Source organism: Mustela lutreola, chromosome 5 (assembly GCF_030435805.1).
Source record: "Mustela lutreola isolate mMusLut2 chromosome 5, mMusLut2.pri, whole genome shotgun sequence".
Classification (NCBI taxonomy): domain Eukaryota; kingdom Metazoa; phylum Chordata; class Mammalia; order Carnivora; family Mustelidae; genus Mustela; species Mustela lutreola.
The window spans coordinates 42,550,034-42,570,787 of NC_081294.1; the positions used below are offsets into that span (position 1 = coordinate 42,550,034).

Below are 20,754 nucleotides of genomic sequence, written 5' to 3' on the forward strand. Positions count from 1 at the left end.
TCTCACTGCTGTCACAAAAGCGAACAGGATGCTCAGGGGAGTGTCACAACAGACAACCAACCAGCTTCCCACTGGCGTCTAAGTCCGTCCTCACAGCAGGGCTGGGACACAGGTGTCATTAGCCTCACTTTGCGAAGCGGCTCGTCAAGGATTCTACACTCCGTACACCGCCCAGCAGGAGCTGAGAGTCTCGGTCCCTCCCGTCCGCCAGACTTTGGCCGGAAAGGAATTTGGTCCGCCCGACCCTCCGGGTTCACGGTAAGGACAGCGGAGCCCCGACGGCGGAAGCGATCGCGCGGGGCTGCCGGCAGCGCGTGCGGGGGCCGGAGGGAAAGTCTGGGCGGCCGCGGGGGCGGAGGGGAAGCCGGGGCGGCGGAGGGGGCGGCGGGGCGGGGCGGGGCGGCGCGGCTGCGGCCGGGGGCCCGGGCTTTCCGGGGGCGGTCCCTGGCGGCCGCGCAATGCAGCGCCGCCGAGCGCAGCCCCGGGGCCGAGCCGCGCGTCCCGGCTGCTCCTGCGCGCTCCCGCCGCCGAGGGCTCCGAGGGCCGGGCACTTGCCGCGCCAAGACGCCCCCCGGGGCTGGACGGCCTCCCGCCGCGAGCCCGGGGAAGCGCTGGAGCTGTGCCTTGCCCCGAGCCTCCCGCAGACCCTGCGCGATCCGGCTGCGGCGGGGACCTCGGGCTTTCCTGCGGAGAAGCTCTGCGGATCCCGCGGTGAGTGGGGCTCCGTTCTCCCGTGGTTCCTACCCCAGCGTCCTCCCAACTGTCCTCTCCGTCCTCCTCTTCTGTCTCCTTCCTCCCCCGTCATCACTTTTGCGTTCCCCTTTTCTGTTTTTCTCAGCCCCGAACTTGCCAAAGCCACCGTCTCGGCCGATCTGGGGCCTCCCGGGAGCGGCCGCTCGGGTGGGTGAGCTCAGACCCGCGGCCGGCGGCTTCTCCCAAAGCCCCGCGTGGGAGGCACCAGGAGTTTGGAGTGGGGTGTCGGTTCCCTTGGTCCGGCACTAGCAGTTTCCCCATCCTGTCTCGCGGCCCTGTTTCTCCATCTGTGAAAGGGAGAAAATAGTCTTTTGCGTACAGAAATCAAACGAGAGAGGGGGTGTGCAGAGCATCGTGGAGAGGAGCCTTCCTTCCAGGTGCCCTCCTCCTCCTGCCTCCTTACTTCGGACTTGGTTGTTCCAGTCGTGGGTTCTCTTGCACCTCTTCTCTCCCCACCCCTCCACAAATTCCTAGAGGGTGGAGACTGTCTCTCCGTGGCCTATCTCCGAAGCCTCCTGAGCACTTGGCCCAGGACCTGGCAAATAGGTGCTCAGTACTGTTCACAGTGTGGAGGAACGAGCAGTGTAAACCTTGAAAACCTGCACAGTTGTGGGAGGTTGTTATTTTGAGTAGCGGCGCTGGACTCCTATTCCTGCAGCCGCACCCTTTCTTCCTCACTGGCCCTGGTCCTGCTGGCATCCGGGGTGGGGGTGGGGGCGGTTCTCAGGGGTCTTTCTCTGTTGAGTCCTCAGAGTTCTTGGCGGTGGTAGTGACCGCATCTCAAACATTGACGTCTCAAAGATTCCTTGAACAGCTGCTAGGACCTGTGGTACCACCACAGTGGGCAAATAGGAAGGCTTGCAAATGCCCTAATGGGGCTTGGGGGTGGGGGTGGGGTGGGAAGGACAAGTCTCTGGAAGTCAGGAGACATTCGGAGTCACCTTGATGAGGCATTTTCCCCCTCTTGACCCGGCTCTCCACATCTGTAAAATGAAGTAGGGATGGAACAGCTGGGTGGCTACGGCTGGGCATGATGTGCTCTCTGGGTTACGTGGGCCAGCCAACTGTCCCATGAGTGCACGCAAGACAGCCCAGCCGGGCCCCAGGACATCATGTACTTCTGCAGCAGTGACCGAAAAAGCTGAGGAGAAGCACTTCTCCACCGCAGCAGGGACCTCCTGTTTCCAGCTGTCCCGGGGTTATGAGTCATGTCACAGAGCTTACAAGTCATGCTCTCTCAAATATTCCAAACAGTGACCTCTCAGGGCATCCCAGCTGTGGGCTCCACTGCGTGAAAGGTCTGGGGATCCCCTGTCTCTGGCATAGCCTAAGAATCATTGAGCTGGGGTGAGGTGTTTGAGACATAAACCAAATTAGAGACTTTGGGGGCCTCCTGTGGTTGGGTCACATATGGGACCCAGGTGTGACAGGCCAAGGGGGTAAGTGGCAGTCTCAGTTTCAGGGGCTTTCCTACCTGTATTCTGATCCTTCTTTTAAAAAGCGCGCATCTGTTTCTTCTCTGTGGTTTCAAATCTACAGATAAAGTAAACGTCTCCAAGGAAAGAGAATCTTTCTCTTCATTGGTCTTACACAGCCACTGTTGGCAGTGGACTCAAAGATAGACATGTGTACTCACACTCACAGTTTATAGGAGTAAATGCTGGTGTTACCACACCCTGCGACACTCTCCCCAATGGCCCGGACAAGCCAAATGTTGTAATGATCATACTTGAGGGACTCCTGGATGGCTCAGTCGGCTCAGTGTCGGACGCCTGATCTCAGCTCAGGTCTTGATCTCCGGGCAGTGAGCCCAAGCCCTATGTTGAGCCTACTTAAAAAAATTATCGTACTTCACATTTACTGAGTGCTGACTATGAGCCAGGCATTATTCTAAGCATATTACATGTGTTAATTCATTTAGTCTTTACCACAATCCTATGAGGTAGATACCACCATTCTTTCCATCTTCTAGTTGAGAAGACTGAGCTCCAGAGAGAGTAGGGGACTCACCCGTGATCTCAGGAAGCTGCAGTTTACACCCACGTTTCAGGGCCACGTTTCATGCTCTGAACCTCTGAACCTCACTGGAATTATGGGGATCTGGGTTCAGATCTTGCTTCTGTCACTTACTTGCAGGGTGACTGAGGGGAGGATAAGTAAGAATTTGACAGCCACTGGACTAATAAATCGCTAGGAACCCTAGTATCCTTCCAACTCACTAGGGAAACAGAAACATCCAAGAGAAAAGCTCAGCGGTGTCCAGGAATGGGCCGGAACTATCCCTGGCTAGCATAGTGGACAACAGCAAACCAGATTCAACGACTACACTGTGTGCTTTACATCGCTTAGTGGTGCATAGCTCTAGTTTTCTTATGTTACTGATCTGGACTCCGATTGGCCGAATGGACTTGTGAATTGCTGGTGACCAACTACATAGGATCAGAGAGATTGAAATGGAGGAGGGAGAAGGAATGACAGAGAAAACTAAACTCCCCAAGTCAGTGTCAAGTGCTGGTGACCTGTGTGTGGCGTACCTGTCACCAGTCCTAATCCCCTGCCCCAGGCTGATGCTAACAATCGACAATCGGGACCTTGCACCTTGGAATCTCTGCAAGGCTAGGTAACCCTTAACTCGGTGCTCTGGCCAGTTTCTACCAATTGATCCTGGAGATTTTTTTTCTTGCTCTCCCAGATTTTCCACCTCATTCCTCTAGGGGATGGTCAAGAAAGTAACAAATGGCAAAATGGGAGACTTTTTTTTCGAGGATGCTGGGTGGCATTTTAGGAAACACCTTGGGGCTTTTAAAGATTCATCTTCTCCACTCCTTGGTTCTTTCTTTCTTTCTTTTTTTGCCTTAATGGCCTTCAGCCTAAGACTATCCTGGACCTCGGTCAGGGCTCTAGAGGAGGTAGGGTGTCAGGGGAACAGAGTGAGATTTGGAGAGCCAGCTGGACCTTTATGGATCACCGTGACCACCCTTTCCAACTGACTGATGAGAGAAGGAGGCCCAGTTTGAAGGAGGGACTTAGTCAGGCTCACACAGTGTAGTCATTTTCTAATGCTGTAAAACATAACCTCAATTTAGTAGCTTCAAAAAAATCAAATTTGTTTATTATGGTTCTCCAGGTCAGAAGTCTGGTGTGGGTCTTTCTAGAAGAAAATCAAGGCATTGGTAGGCTGAGTTTCTTTCTGGAGTCTTTAGGGGAGAATTGGTTCCTTGCTAATTTGAGCTGACGGCAGAATTCAGTTCCTGTGGCTTTGGGACCAAGGTTACCATTTCCTCGCTGGCTGTCAGCTGGGGGCCATTCCCTGCTTCTATAGACCTCCTCACTCCCTGGCTCATAGCCAGCTTCCTCTGTCTTCAAAGCAAGCAACGGTGAGACAGGTGCTTCTCATGCTATATTTCTCTGGCCCTCCTGCCTTTCTCTTCACTTTTAAGGACTTGTGTGATTAGACTGGGCCCACTTGATGATCCAAGAGAATTTCCTGATCTCAGAGTCTTTTAATCACATCTGCAGAGTTCCTTTGCCCCTGTTTTCATGACTCTGCCCTCTGAGTCATGCTTCCTTTTTTATAGTCACGGTTCCAGAGACCAGGACGTGAACATCTTCGAGGGGCCACTGTTCTGTCTGCTGCCTGTATTTTAGGAGATCGACCGTTCCTGATCATGTAGCTTAGTAGGGGAGTCACAGCACTGTGGTGTCCTTGCAGCTCTGTCACTGACCTACACCACCCCCTCCCCTGCCCAGCCCACCATCAAGAAGAGTCTCCTTTGTTGGCCCAGCACACAGCATGCACTTAGTCACTGGCAAATAATTGTGATGGATGGTAGAGGCTTAAGCAGGATGCTGTGGATTTGGCTTGGGCTTCTCTGCTGGCTCCCTGTTGGTTTCTAAACTCTGTGATTGGCTGGGTCCGATGGGTACGTGCAGACTTGAATAGCCCTGGCTGTCTTTCTGATCTCTTTGAAATATCCTGGTGTTTTTCCATTTTTCCAGCCACAGAAGAGCAGATAGAAACTCAGGCAGGGAAGAGGTCTTTAGGCTGTTAAGAATTTTGATGGGGACGGAAGCCAATTGGGGCAAAACAAGAACAGAGTGCTCCTCGGGGACCTCGGATGATTGGAGAGAGTCCTCTGATTTGATTCATTTCACATTTTTGATAGTTGTGTGTCCTGCCCGTCCCTTCCTCTGGCCCCGTCTTTGGAACAGAGGTCCCTAGTGAGATGGCTTGGCTTGGTAAACACTTGCGGCTATTACAGAAGGGGAAGGGGACTGTCTCCGAGGGTGAATGTGAGATGGGGACGCTCGGCCCCCCCCCCCCACCCAGGAGTAAGCCTGGGAAACCCCCTCCCTTTTTATCAGCTTTCTGTTCTGAGAACAGAGAAGGAAAGTTTCCTACTGTGGACCGCAACTCCCTACCCCCACACTCAGCTCCATGCCCAGCTCTGGAGCACAGGGAATCCTAGAGAACATTATTCTGAAAGGTCAGCCCTCCTCCCTTCTCTGCCTGGTAGGTACAGTCTAGTCTGGGAAAGGAGGAACCCCTCATAATCCTTGTGCGTGCGCAGAGAGCCCGGAAAGTGATCAAGTTAGAGGATGCATTTTGTTTTCAAGAGGGGATTCTGACTTTTAAGGTCATGGGGGTGAGGACACTTTCTGGACAGCTAAGTCCCACTGAAACTGAAGTCTGAAGTTCTCCTGTCTGTCTGTACTCACCCCTCACCCATCTTAGGTTTAGTGGGCACACACTGTGTGCCAGAGCCCGGGAGCGGTGCTGACGGTGTAGCCAGGAATAGAAGGCAAGTCTTCTGCTCTCCTGTGCTTGCATTTGAGTGGGTAACAATACCCAGGAAGAACACACACACCAGCAAACAAGCTAATTTTCAAATTGTGAACAGTGTCTGAAGACATTAAAACAAGGTCTGAGACAGAGTATGATGGCCGAAGGAGGGTAGTGATTTAACAAGGTGGTTCTGGAAAAGCTTTTCCAAAGAAATGACCTTTAAGTTGAGACCTGGACACTGAGACACTGGTTGTGTCTGGAAAAGCAAGATCTGCAGGGAAGAGCATTCTAAGGAGAAGGATCAGCAAGTAGAAAAGTCTTGGACTGGAATCAGGACAGTAGCTGCCCTAGGCTGGTAAGTGGTCAGTGGAGCCTCTTCTCAGGACTTGCTTTCTCTGTCTGGCTTAGATGCTCCATTCTTCTCAGATGATTGCACTAGCTCCTCCTGAGGGGAGAGCCTTAGGAAGGGTCCTCTCAGTAGAATGATGCTGGTAGGCCCCTGAGTCTGCTCCCTGGGTGGGAACGGTCAGCCTCATTCTCCCTATTTGGCAGGATGCCCAAAGAGATGGCCTTTGCATCCGTGACTCAGAGCTGGGGCTCACTGCCTGCTCTCTGGCCTCGGTGCCCTGAGCTGTCTACTCCGAGCCCTGGCAGTGCTGGCCCGAGGCCACACCTGCAGGAAGCCACCTGCCTCCGTCTTCTCTTTCTCCCACTTTGGGATAATTAAGCTTGCCAGCCAGAGGAAGTCATTTATTTTATTGCCTTCTTCCTCAGAGAGCTCCTTGGTGGTAAAACCGGTTGGATAACCATGGGCAATCCCTCCGAAGTTAATTGCTACCTGGGCTCAGGGTGTGCTTTTCCTGTGGGAGATCAAAGCCCGGACAGACTCTCAAAGGCCCTGCGTCTGAAACTATCCCTGTGCTTTCCTAGATCAGCCTCGAAGTAGGGTCCCTGAACGCTCTGAATTTAGGAGCTCGGCTGTGTCCCCCAGCTCAGTGTTATGTGGATGAAGCCCTTATGTGTACCAGGCATGGTCTGAAGTCAATGCTTTATAGGTATTAGCTCATTCAGACCCCCAGATATCCCGAACAAGTAGCTACTACCAGTAGTTATTCCTGTTCCCATTTTACAGATGAAACATAAGTTTAGAACAGTTAAGCCTCTTGCCTAAGCCATAAGGGCTTCATATGCCCCCCGGCACGCCCTGTATCTTACCACTGTGGAGCTTCATTGATGTAGCTATTCTATTCATTCTGCCTTTCTCTTTATTTTTTCCTTTTGAACACCTACTTCTCTTCAAAGCCTATATCAAAGTCCCCCCCCCTTGTTTTTAAAATTTATTTATTTGACAGGCAGCAAGAGAGGGAACACAAGCAGGGGGAGTGGGAGAAGCAGGCTCTCCACTGAGCAGGGAGCCCTATGTGGGGCTTGATCCCAGGACCGTGGGATCATGACCTGAGCTGAAGGCAGACGCTTAACGACTGAGTCACCCAGGCGCCCAGTCCCCCTTCTTTTAAAAGCGTTCTGTTTTACTTAGATAAGAGCAAAGGAATGAAGATGAGTATTTCTTTGAGCATCTGTTATGTTTCAGGACTATACGCCTGTTGTCTCACTTAATCCTCACAAAAGTAGAATTCAGTATAGTGGCTCTTAGTGTCCCTATTTTAAAGACGAGAAGACTGAGGTTTAGAGATTTTAAGTAACTTGCCCCAAGTCACACTTCTGATAAGGATGGAAAACAGCATTCAGATCAAAGAGAAGATCGTCTTATCTGCGGTCTTTTTCTTTCTCTTTCCACTTCCTTCCTCTTCTCCAAGAGCATGTGCTTTGCACCTTCAAAGTCGGAGTGTTCTGCCTTGTATTGCAACCAGCAATTTACCGCAGTGTCTTTTCCCTGCAGAAGAGGGTGAGCTTCTTAGGGACAAACATCTCCATCTCCCCCACTCCTCGATGCTCAGCGTGTATCACGGCACCGACCGTGTATACTGAATTGCTGTGTCCTCTGTTTCCTGCTCGTACTGGAGGAATCTGTATGGTTAATCAAGCATATCATTGGTTGATTTTAAAAAATCCATTAAATGGACATTAAGATGACAGGGGCCTGAGCCTCTGTCATCTTGGTTGATAAAGGGAAGAAATGCACCGAGTCAGGGATCCTAACAAATTCTAACTGCGGGGATCAGGGGGAGGCTGTTTGCTTGGGTGCGTGTGTCCCCCCAGTCAGGAATGACTAATCATGGAGTGAGTGTTTGTGGAGTGCCCGTCGCACGTCAGAATACTGCCAAGTACTTATGTGTGATCCTCTCATGGACTTCTACTGACCCTATGGGGAAGATACTATTATTTGGCCATTTTTGCTTTTGTTTTCAACTGAGTAAATGGAAGCATCAGGAAGTTTGATAACTTACTTGACACAGGTCAGTGAGAAAGTGGTGGAGTCACATGGAAACCCAAGCCAGCTGGCCTCCGAGCCTGGGCTCTTAGCACTGTCGTGGGAGTGTGGAGGAGAATTCCCCGCTGTTCCCGAGTATTCCTTCTGTTGCGATGCACTCCCATCACTCTACAGCCTCCAGGAGCTCGGGCAGCTGTTGATTCGTGTTCAGTACCCCTACTGCTGAGTAGAGGGGGTGCTTTCTGAGAGGAGAATGAGCCGTGCTGGGTGAAGTCCGGGTTGCGGCAGAGCGGGAACCCAGGCCCATTGTCCTGTCCTTCCTCCCAGACGCAGTGGTGCCTTTCTCCACCATGGTGGGCTCTCCCACGACGAGTAAGGTGCCCGCGTCTCTTCCTCTTCCCTGATGGTCTCACGGTGAGGGGTGCTAGTTACAGGCTTCGCCACTACCTTCTTCCCTAGATTCATTTGCATTTGGACCTTGAATCAGGATGGAACTGCATTCACCAGAGATTATGACAGGATTTATTTTTGGTTGAGGGGCGTGTGTGTGTGTGTGTGTGTGTGTGTGTGTATCCGTCCCTGAAAAACCGTCTCACCTGTCCCACCTACTGTGATGTGGCCTAGGTCTCAGGGCATCAAGGCTCCCATGGCTTTCATGCAGTAAAGAGCTAGAATCAAGAAGCCTGGCTGGCTGTCATTCTGCTATCAGTTTGTTCCCTCCTGTTGCTTTCTCCACCTGGACTCCTTACTTTCTCCCAGTAAACATCTTAAATAGGAGAGCAATGGCATTTGAAAGGAGCATGCAGGGGCGCCTGGGTGGCTCAGTTGGTTAAGCAACTGCCTTCAGCTCAGGTCGTGATCCTGGAGTCCCAGGATTGAGTCCCACATTGGACTCTCTGCTCACTAGGGAGTCTGCTTCTCCCCTCTCATGAGTGCGCTCTCTGTTTCATTCTCTCACATATATAAGTAAAATCTTAAAATAAAATAAAATAAAATAAAGGGATGCCTGGATGGCTCAGTTGGTTAAGCAGCTGCCTTCAGTTCAGGTCATGATCCCAGTGTCGTGGGATCAAGTCCCAGCTCGGGCTCCTTGCTCGGCAGGGAGCCTGCTTCTCCCTCTGACTCTGCCTGCCACTCTGTCTGCCTTTGCTCGCTTGCTCTCTCTCTCTCTCTCTGACAAATAAATAAAATCTTTAAAAAAAAAAAAAAACAAAAACCCTTTAAAAAAAAAAAAAAAGATCATGCAGATCAGGAGGCCTGAGTTTTCCCCTTAGTTCTGCCCTTAACTTGCTGTGTGACCTTGGGCAAGTAATTTCCTTCACCTATAAAATGGAAGGGAGGCTGTGTGGTTTAAGCTAGGTAGTATCTAACTTCTATGTAGATTTCTAGAGTGCTATGACTCTGTAGAGATTTCTTCTCCACAGAATAAACCCATTATGAAATAGTATTGCTGTGTTAGTTTTCTGTTGCTGCCATAACAAATTAGCACCAATTTGGTGGCTTAAAAATACATTCATGACCTCACAGTTTCCTTGGTGGGTCCTTACAAAACTTCAGTCAAGGTATCAGCCAAGTTGCATTTTCCCTCTGGAGGATGAATTAGGAAAGACTCTGCCTGCAGGCTCACTCAGGTTGTTGGCAGATTTGTTTCTTGCAACTCAAAGCCAGCAGAGCAGTGTCTTTGACCTCAGGGAAACCTTCAGTCCTTGGCTGAGGGCCGCTCACCTGATTACGTCAGGCCCACCCAGGATGATATTTCTATTTACCTTAAAGTCAGGGGGTCTGGAACTTTAACCACGTCTGCAAAATCCCTTCATGCTTGTTATGTGACCTAACCTAATCTGAGGGGTGGCACCAGGGAACAGAGATTATGGGGCTCATCTTAGAGTTTTACTTACCACAATCGCTTTACAGAAATATCCTCTTTACAGTTCTGAGCATACTAGAAGCAACTTTCTGTTTTGTGAGTTAGGTCAAGTGACTTAGCATATGAAATAATTTCTAAAAACCACTTGTTCTTACACTGAAATTATTCTTTCAACTTGTTTTTTAATGCAGCATTCTGTCCTTCCCTTTTTTCTTATGTACTTATCCTCAAAGTTATTTTCTTCCAATACCATTAAATGAATTTATATTACTACACAATTGGGAATTTTATATACATATATATAAATATAGCATAATGTATATTCCAATTATATATGTTAAATATTAAATTTAATATTATAGTAAATATATTAATACATAAAAATTATTCCCAGAGATAAACATTTAAATGTTAACTTTTTATATTTAATTAGTTTTAGTACTTTATATTGGAAATCATATAGTATAGAAAACTATTAATTTAAGAACTCTTCTTAGCTTAGCTGATTTAAAAAAGAACTCTTCTGGGGCATCTGGGTGGCTCAGTGGATTAGGCCACTGCCTTCGGCTCGGGTCGTGATCTCAGGGTCCTGGGATCGAGTCCCGCATCGGGCTCTCTACTCAGCGGGGAGCCTGCTTCCCTTCCTTTCTCTCTGCCTGCCTCTCTGCCTACTTGTGATCTCTCTCTGTCAAATAAATAAATAAAATCTTAAAAAAAAAAAACAAAACTCTTCTGTGCTTAGCTGATTTAAAAAAACTTTTTGTTCTATCAGTATTCAGAAGAGTTGTGTTGAACTCCCCCAGTGTCACTGTGGCTTCATCTGTTTCTCCTTATAATTCTGAAATTAGGTACAGAAAAATTAAAAATCATTTTATTTTTTGGTATCCCTAGTTATATTGTTTGCCTAAAACTCTTTCTCTGACAGTAAGATAGCTCTACTAGCTTAAACAACTCGTGAATAGATGGTATTTGAGTCCTTTAACTTTTAATCTTCCTGAATCCCTATGTGTCTCTTATAAAAAATGTATATTTGTATATATTTTATTTTATTTTTTTTTATTTTTTTTTTAAGATTTTATTTATTTATTTGACAGACAGAGATCACAAGTAGGCAGAGAGGCAGGCAGAGAGAGGGAAGGGGGAAGCAGGCTCCCTGCTGAGCAGAGAGCCCTATGCGGGGCTCGATCCCAGGACCCTGAGATCATGACCTGAGCCGAAGGCAGAGGCTTTAACCCACTGAGCCACCCAGGCGCCCCTATATTTGTATATATTTTAAAGTTATATATATATGCCAGTAGTTTTTGTTGGTTTAAGTTTAAATCTACTATCTTTCTTTGTGTTTTCTCTTTGTTCACAGTGTTCTATTTTTCCCTCTTTCCCTTTTCTCTGGAAGTTATGTACTCTTTTACTATTTCTAAATGACTGTCCTAGAGATTACAGTATACGTCCCTGATTTAACAAAGTCTAATATTATTTGGTTCTTCTGCCCTTTCCAGACAATGCAAGAAATATAGAAAACTTTAATTCTATTTCTTTTACTATTTATTTGCTATTTTAATTCTGTTTTGTCTGAAAATGTCTTATTTCATCTTAACTCTTGGCAGTTATTTTTGTTCGGTGCTTTAAAGATATCATTCTGTTCTTTTCCAGGTTCCGTTCTGTGGAGAAGTTAGATGTCAGTCTAATTGGTTTTCATTTGAAGATACTGTTTTTTCTCTTTATGGTTCCCAGCAGACTTACAATAATGTGCTCTTCTTACCCTCTGCTTCATTCTAAGTGTTTTTTTTTTTTCTTTTTAGTTCACTAATTCTTCTTTCTTTTATGTTGCATCTGCTGTTAAGCCCATTTGTTGAATTTTTATTTCTATTTGTATTTTTCAGTTCTAGAATTTCTATTCGATTCTTTAAAAAAACATGTTATGTTCTTTCTTATTGTTTCCAGTTCTCTGTCAAAATTCTCAGTCTCCTTGAACATAGTAAGCAAGGTTATTTAAAGGGTGTGCCTGAGGGACAACTCCAATATCTGGAGTCCCTGTAGATCTTTTTCTATTGTCTGTTGTTTCTGATGGTTCTGTTCTTGTCATCTTGTCTTTTTTCAGTCCTGATTATTCTCGGTTTTGCATTGGACATTACATTTCAATAAAAATTTTTTTTTTAATTTAAAAGGTTTTATTTATTTATTTGACAGAGATCACAAGTAGGCAGAGAGGCAGGCAGAGAGAGAGAGAGAGAGAGAGGGAAGCAGGCTTCCTGCGGAGCAGGGAGCCCGATGCGGGGCTCGATCCCAGGACCCTGAGATCATGACCCGAGCCGAAGGCAGCAGCCCAAACCACTGAGCCACCCAGGCGCCCCTCAATAAAAAATTTTTGAAGCCGATTGTGACGTGCCCTCCTCCGGAGAGGATGCAGGTTTGCTGCTGCCTGGACCCTAGAGGTACTGGCAATGTGAGACAACCTTAATTCAGTTTCAGGGACTGTGAGGATTCAAACCTGGGTCACAGTCTCTGGGGTTGGAAAGCTTCTAGTTCACTCTTAGCACTGAGTACTCTTTGAAATCCCACCTCAGAATGCAGAGGTTTTATTCTTCCTGTCTTGGCAGTTCTTAGATCCCTGAGTCTGTCAGAAACTCTGCTTAGTCTCCATCCTCCACTCAGGGAAATGCTGCTTCAAATGCCAGGCTCATCTCCCTGGATTTCTGTCTGTTTCTAGATCTTAGCCTGGCAAGTCCTCATTATTTTATTACTTCTTAGTGCCTTCAGGCAGTTTTTTAGGTTTGTTTGTTTGGTTGGTTGGTTGGTTTTTTAGGGGGTGGGGGAGAGGTCCAATTTTTCCAGTTGTCCTCAGTAGGAGGTTTGGTCAAAATGATCTAGTTTGCGATCATCAGAAGTGAAAGTCCTGATTTTTGTAGACTGCATATCTTTTCTTAATTCTCTAAATCCAGAATGCTTTTGGCCAAAAGCAATGAGTCTGACTGAGACTTAGGAAAAAGAGCTGTGGATCTGGCCTATTCCATGCTCTTACTCCTGGGTCTGTGTGGAGGCTGCAGAGATGAACATAGGGACAGAAGACCTGAGTCTGAAAGTCACATTGCTTAGCTTTATGATCACTAGCTGCTTAACCTCTCCTGGCTTTCATTTCCACATCTGTAAAATAACGTATCCAACACAGGATTATTGTGAAGTTTAAGTAATTTAATGTGTAGGATGAGGCCTTGCACAGTACTTAGCACTTGGTATTTGTTAAATGCTGGCTTGTGTGATCCTGTATTTGAGGAAATAAGAGGAGGCGTACTTAACTTCTCTGTGCTTCCTGGAAGTGAGTCATATCTTCTGAGTAAATAACGGTAATTCCTGAGAGAGTACCTAGTATATAGTAAGTATGTGAATGAATGAATGAATGAATGAATGAACAAACGAACAAAAAGACATCCTGGACAGAGTTACTTGTCCTGATGGGGCTTAACCAAAACCAATATTACTTTGTCAGAAGGTGAGAGCTGCTTGCTAGGGAGTGAGTCTCGTGATGGAAAGGTGGGTGGATAGCACAGAGTAGTCATCCTGCATTCTTATTCTAAAACTATGGACTGCAGGAAATTTTAATATATGAAATTTATATATCTTTTGTTGGTGCTAGAAAATTTGCCATATGATAGAATTGGCCGGAATGACGATTTTTTTTTTCTGCAATAGATTTTCACTTGCTTATAAAAACTGGCCTCTCGCAGGGGTCATGGTGAAGGGCCCTGATGGCATCAGTGGCTGGTGATGCCAGTGGCTTATTTGCTTGTCAGCGCGGAGTGGTGTCAACACAGCTTCTTAGACAAACTTATATTGAACATATGTCAGTGCTTACTTATTCACTTAATGAGGTCATTAGGAGATAAAGTGTGCCAGCTTAAATTGACAGGAGTTTAGGCCTAACTGCTGTTTTACCTGCCATGGTCATAAAAACATCACATTTTTATCTGTGAGAAGGTTAAATTTGTGATATGAATCGTTTGGGCCACGGTCTGACGTGACCCATTCATCAGAAATAACAGGCAGTGTATCTGCAAAGCAAATGATAAGCATATTGATCTGTGGTTATTAATTAGATGTGCCAAGAAGCAGGGTTTTATGCACTCACAAGGAACCACGCAGCCGGATGCCAGATAGAGGTCAAACAGAAGTCAGCTAGCAGAAGCCTAGAGTCCTGCTTTTTCTCAAGGAAAACTTTCCAGTGTGCCGTTAAAGATGCTGGGCATCTGCTTTATGTAGTTCTTATTTTGGGGACAAAAACTTGTCTTCACTGTGGGGAAAGATGTTCCATGGGAAGAAACAGCCTGTTGGAGGGCACGTTTGAAGACTGAGAAGGTTGAAACAAGGAGCGAGAACTCCCCGTGCGCTCGGATGTCTGGCCATAGTCATGGCCAGTCTTGGAGCCCTGGAACAGTAGTGGCCCTGGGAGGGCCCTTGGAGAATATCACAACCTGTGGTTTTCAGACTGTGTTCTGAGGAGCCCAGGGGCTTAAGGGGAAGCTGAACAGCTGTGCTGTACCAAGCGAATAGGCTGTGCTATAAGCAGGGACACCAAAATAACACCTGGGAAAATTAGTTTTAAGTGTTACAGTTTGGTATTGCTTTTAGTTTGAATTGTATGTGGGAAGGGGGTGAGCATCCTAATCTCTATTGCTTATGACTCTAAGGATATTTATCTAGCCCTAAAGGCTGGAACCCCAAACCCCTCCTTTGCCTCCTTCATGACATTCTACAGCAGCTCTGCCTTTTTTTTTTTTTTAATTAATTAATTAATTAATTAATTTGACAGAGAGATCACAAGTAGGCAGGGAGGCATGACGGGCTGGGGGGTGCGTGGAGCAGACTCCCTGCTGATCAGAGAGGGAGATATGTCATTTTTCTATTTTTATTTTTTTTAAAGATTTATTATTTATTTGACAGATCACAAGTAGGCAGAGAGGCAGGCAGAGAGAGAGGAGGAAGCAGGCTCCCTGCCGAGCAGAGAGCCTGATGCGGGGCTCGATCCCAGGACCCTGAGATCATGACCTGAGCCGAAGGCAGAGGCTTAACCCACTGAAGCCACCCAGGCGCCCCTAGAGCAGCTCTGCTTTTATCTGGTTTTTTTTTGTTTGTTTTTTTTTGTGATCAGGGTTCTAAATAACATCATGTGCAAAAGAGTACAATCTAGCGTACAGGTGACAGAAAGTGTTTCATTTATTCATCTACTTGTTCTCTTCTGCTTTGTGTTGCTCAGGCAGTGATTTGATCTGATTTATGTCTTTGAATGATTATTCTGGAAGAAGGTGGGGTTAAGGCGGGGAAAGACCTCCAGACCTCCGTTTTAGCCTTCTGTGAAATATGGCTGGCTGTAGCTTCTGTGATTCGTGGTGGTGAATGAGCCCTGAAGGCTGAGTTCCTGTAAATGACAGGTTTTCCATATGAAAGTCAGCCAGGGAAATTATTCCTGGCATTTGGAGTCACGAAACTGTTTGATGTTAATGGGTTTACCAGAAAGGGCTTTTGTGGGGTTCTTTTGGCCCAGGGCAAGCTAGCTGTTGATGTCATCAGGAGACCACAAAGAATGATTTCTGCCACTTCTGTCCTTCCTTAGTGCACGGCTCCTGTGACTCATGCTTCTGTGTCTTGGACTTGGGAGTTAAGTGATCACATTTCTAAGGCTGAGGTATGGCCAGCCTCTGCCTCTCCCTCCCGGGCAGGCCCCAGCCTGATGATAATCCTGGTCTCCCAGGCTTGCCAGAGGCTTCTCCTTCATCCTGGACCTTGCCTACATCTGACTGGCTACAGAGCACCTGGGAATCAGTTGCCAAATCACAGTTCTGAAGAGAGTCACAGCAGCCTTAGAGATCTGTGGGTCTAGGGATTCCCAAAGCTGGCTGCATATTGGGGAAAATGGCCCCCTCCAGTCCCCTCTTGAGTCAAATTCAGTAAATCTGTAATGGGACTCAAAAACTAGTGTTTTGTTTTGTTTTTTAAATCCTGTCCTAAGATGGTTCTCACTTGGCACAGTATAGGACATTTGGTGAGCACCGATCTAGGCTCATACTTGAATTTTTTGGACCATTTTACCCTCAGTCTTGACCTAAGAAAATTAAATATAAGACATGCTCATGATTAGAAATTTCAAACAGCATGAAAACACGAAGAATAGAAAGCAAAAGCTTCTCCCACTCCTAGTCCAGCCCCCAGGTAAGCATTATTGAACACTTTCTTTAGATTCTGCTCATAAATGATTTTACATTTATGTATCATTCCTTATCTGTCTACTTAATCCTACAAAATCTGAGCCAGAGGAATAACCCTATCCACATTATTCTCTACTGTATTTCCCCCATCCCCTGCTTAAAATATTCAGAACTCACTGTAGATCATTCTTTTTAATAATAACCATTAAATATGTAAACATTTGTGACACACTTGGAACAATACTTGGTGAGTAGTAAGCACTATATATTTGTCAAATGAGTGAATGGGGACAGCTGCATGGTATACCAATACATGGATATATGCTGTTTTACTCTTGTGGACACTTGTTGCATTGGTTGCTATAACAAACGAGGTAGAAATGAACATCCCTGTGTGTATATCTTGGGGGCTTTGCCCTGGGTATGGCTATCAGCACCTTATTTAGCGGGGCAACAGCAGGCATGGAGCCAAAGGCATTAAGAAGGAAAAGGTACTGATTAGAACAAAGCAGGGCATTGGACTGGAATTGGAATTTTGTCTGGACCTAGAATCACAGAAATACAGATCTCAGATCTAGAAGGAACCACAGGAGAATGTTTGGTTCACCCTTGTGCCCTCTGGGTAGGGAATGGGTTCCATCTGTGGTTCCTAGATTGTACCCTGAGCCCTGGGAGCCACAGTGAACTCACTGGAAAAGTGTGTGTATGGGGGCTGTGGGATCTGTAACATGTTTGCACAGACACTGTGCAAACAACTAGCTCAAGAAAGTTGACGGTTGTAACGTTAACTTTACTAAGGTCCCTTTGGCGATGCTCTATTTCGTGAAGCTGTTTCTGGAGGGTGCCAGGATACAGCAGCTGGTGTGCATAAATGAACGTGCGATGGGAAGTGGGCGTGGTGTTGTCAAGTCTGACTCCAGAGTCTGCAGAGTTGTGCAGTTCGTAACCACTGCCCACGTCCCATTAGCAAGTAACTGGCGAAGAATGAAATAAAAATATTTTCTTCTTTCAACTTGTGTGCACCACTTTTTTTTTTTAACAGCTACAAATCTTTAGGACATAAATACTTACTGAGTTGTTTGAAGCTAACTCTTCAATAAATGGAACTGCTAGGTATTTCTTTGGGCCCACAGAGCTGTGAAAAAATTTCTAAGACACTAAGGGTGCTGTGAATTGGAAAAAGTTTGGAAATATCCGATATACAGCCTGTCCATCAGAACTCTTAACTGTTAAGTGGGAAATGCCACGCTGACTTGGTTTAAAGGCAGGGAATTATTCATTCTGTGTCTGGGGAGGCCGGCGTTGCACTTGGCATCAGACTGTGTGGGGTTCAGGTCCTGAAGCCTCCATTTCTCCTTCCATCTCTAAGATGGGCTGTCTGTCGTGGGTGAGACAGCTCCCTGCCCATCCTTTCCAGACTCCCCTCCTTTTGGTTTAGCAGTCCCCAGCAGAAAGAATCATCTTTCCCAATAGCTTGTGCATAAAAGCTCTGGGAGGACTTTGGCTGCCCCGGCCTGGGTCCCTTGCCCAGACCCGGAACTGAGGCTTTGATTAGTGATGGCCACGCCTAGAGCACCCCTTCCCCAGCCCTGTGCTCAGGTGAGCACCCTCAGTAAACTGCATGGGATGGGTAGGTTCTCCACAGAAAAGAGCAGGTTTGTTACCAGGAGAATGGGAGAAGGGACCCAGGACCAAAAACAGTCTTCCATTTTAACAGACGAGAGGCTAGACTCGTAATTTGGTAGTGGGAGGGTTAGGCACAGAGGCTCTGGAGTTGCACCCATCCGGCTTCACTTCCTTGGGCAGATTCACTACATCTGTAAAGGCTTTGGAGTCCTTGTCTGTAAAGTAGAAATAACTGAAGATAAAGTTCAAGAATACAAAAGGCTGGCAGTAATAGTCCTTACCTCATGGACATGGTGGTTGGAGGACTAAGTGAGTTAATACACAGAAAGTGCCTAGCACGGGGCCTCGCACGTAGGAAGCACTTGGTAAGTGAGCCCATTATTCTTACTGGCCAGGTAACCTTAAGAGCACAGGTAGTAAGTGACCCAAGCTTTGGACTCCCGGAGAGGGTGCAAGATAGTGACTTCCTTTTTCCCGTCTGTCACAGAGTGAAGCAGCATGGATGCCGTTAGCCAGGTCCCGATGGAAGCCGCGCTCCCCAAGCACATCCTGGATATCTGGGTCATTGTCCTCATCATCCTGGCCACCATTGTCATCATGACCTCCCTGTTACTGTGCCCGGCAACGGCGGTCATTATCTATCGCATGCGGACTCATCCTGTCTTCAACGGGGCCGTCTGAGATCAGCCTCCCAAGAGTGATGTGGACGATGTCCCCTCCCCCAACCTCTTCCTTCTCCAAAAAGCAGCAAGAGGGGCTTTGGAGTGTGGACTCTGGAGCCTGCCCTGTGAGAGGAGACTGGGGTTCTTGTTTGGATTCTGCCACCGGCCAGCTGTGTGAGTCCAAGCAAGGGACCTAATTCTGTGGGTTCCAGGTTCCTTCTCTTTTAAATGGGGATCATGATCCCTGCCCTTCCTACCTCATAGGGTTGCAAGGACCAATGACTCGGTGGAGATGAAAGCTGTTTGCGATTGTGAGCAGTAAGGCCGCCACCGTGAGGTGTTACCGCTCAATGCTGAGAAGCTTTGAAGAACCAAAGCACCTAATTGCTGACAATGGCCTTCAAGGGGGTGAAGAAGACACGTTGGGGGCAGAACAGCCTTCGCCAGTGCCCCCCAGGTCGAATCAAGCAAAGGCATCCTGTCCTCATTCCAAAGGGCCAGCAGCACCTTGGCTCAAAGACATTTTCTTTGTGGTGCCACTCCCTCAAGTTATGTAATTTGGAGGGAATTGAGCGTATTAGGGAGAGGGAGATGGGTGGAGCTTCCCAGGACCTCCTCTGTGCCAGAACATCTACCCCTGTAACAATCTAAAGGAGGCTCCGCTATTTCTTGGCAATGCCAAGGAACCTGGGGTGGTGGGCTTCTTTCTGCATTGGGAGTCTCCTCGCTTTGACACTCAAGCAATGTTGGGAAACACAGGGTGGCTGAGTGGCCTGGGCAACCTTCAGGATCTCCAGCCCCCACCCACTTGAGTGCCCCACACTCGAGGAGCTCTGCACCCCCCACCCCCAGCACCCTCTGTAACCAGCTCCATGGTGTAAAGTGTCCGCCCTTCATTCCCTCCCACCAGCACTGCAGCCAGTCTAAGCTACAGATTTTAAGAGATGTTCCCAGGATTTTTGGAACTAACTCAAAACAATGGTTATTTTAGATGGTATGATCTATATTTATAGAGAGAGATTTCTGGACCACTCAAGCTTCTTGACCAAAATCAGGAACATCTTGGGATGTATTAAATTATGTAAAAAGATAGCACAGATGTCAGAATATTGTGTGAACTGATGCTTTTACATGGTCTTATTTCATTGATATATACAACCAATTTCCAATAAAGTGCTAGAATGAATACATCTGAGGTCTTTCTTTAGAGAGCACTTATTAAACAAAGCTCAGAAACTCGGGTAAGAATCCAGTCCACTTCTGGGTAGTTGCACAGTTTACATGGACATAGGATGCAGAGGGAAGGACACGTTTTATAAGTAAGCGATGAATTTCGTATTAGACATGTCGAGTTCAATGTGATTGTGATCTTCAGGCAGACATTTTCAGGATGCAACTGGAAACCTGGGTGTGTTCTTTGGCAAAGATTTTATGGCTGGAGTTATGCTTTGGGGGATTATCTGCACGTGGTAGACATGCCCCACAAGTGGACAGGACCACCCAGGCAGAGCACTCAGACTTAGACGGTAAGGTGCTAAGTGCAGAACCTGGCAGAAGTGGTACATAGAAGTGGAAGAGGGATGGATGGGGTGGGGGAGAGACAGACCAAGGAGATGGAAAAGGTCATGTGCTAAGAGGTGATATGAGGGGGATGCGATCATACTGTGGGAGTTAAGGAATGAGTTGGAGGAGAGGAAGTGGAGACAGAACGGACACCTCTTTCCAGGAATAGGACTGTGGTATAGAGGTAAGGGAGGAGGGTTTGGGAAGAATGGTCAAGAGGGATGGGTATGTGTGAAAAGATTCTGATTGTTTGCTCAGCACCTCTCCCAACTTTTGCTTTTCTTTTCTTTTCCCTTAATATGCCTGCGTGGGGGACAAAGGCTAGAAAGTGAAAACCTACAATGAATGTGAACAGTGCATTTCCCTAACTAAACTGTAGCCAGAGGTGCAGACGTGATTTAGGTTTTGCCAATCAGATGCACACACGTGAGGCTTCCATGTGGGACCTAGTTGGGCGGGGACAGAGACCACAGGGTGCCAAGCATCCACGGTTCCATTGTCAGTCCATAGCTATGGGCATAAGACAGAGCCAAGAATTCAGCGTTTTTAACGGAGCGCCCTGTCCTTTGAGAAGCATAGTACTGAAGTACCTGGGAACTTTTTCACTGTGACAGCTGTCCAGAACTTACACCTCCTAATAGCTTGCTGGAGGGAAAACTTGGAACATTTGTAATTGATAAGCATAGATCAGTCTCCTGCAGTTCAAGCCTACGAGATGCAGCTCACTGGGAATTGCTGGACGTGGGATGTAGGCTGTGTGTGCGCTACTTAGCCTTTCCGAGTCTGATTCTGGGTCTGTAAAGTGGAAGGTATCAGAATTAAATGAGAAAATCTTTCTGATTTTAGGGTGGGGTGTAAATAAGAGATCCTTAGGCAGTCCACCAGGTGGCGATACTGCTCTCTCTCTT

The 20,754-nt window shown here is 47.1% G+C and overlaps 1 protein-coding gene across 2 annotated transcripts; it reads left to right on the plus strand.

Moving 5' to 3' along the window:
* The first annotated feature begins 117 nt into the window (after positions 1-117).
* On the plus strand, positions 118-19,469 carry SMIM3 (small integral membrane protein 3). Of its 2 annotated transcripts, none has more exons than XM_059174063.1 (2): positions 118-258; positions 18,109-19,469. In XM_059174063.1, the coding sequence occupies exon 2, from the start codon at positions 18,120-18,122 to the stop codon at positions 18,300-18,302; it is 183 nt and encodes a 60-aa protein (XP_059030046.1). In that variant the 5' UTR covers positions 118-258; positions 18,109-18,119; the 3' UTR covers positions 18,303-19,469. The 2 variants fall into 2 exon arrangements, with proteins under 2 accessions (XP_059030046.1, XP_059030045.1); XM_059174062.1 differs by lacking the exon at positions 118-258 and adding an exon at positions 572-711.
* Positions 19,470-20,754: the final 1,285 nt, after the last annotated feature.

Bases quoted from the DNA above. Each gene is read 5' to 3' on its own strand.
- SMIM3 (XM_059174063.1), top strand. From the start codon at position 18,120: ATGGATGCCGTTAGCCAGGTCCCGATGGAAGCCGCGCTCCCCAAGCAC.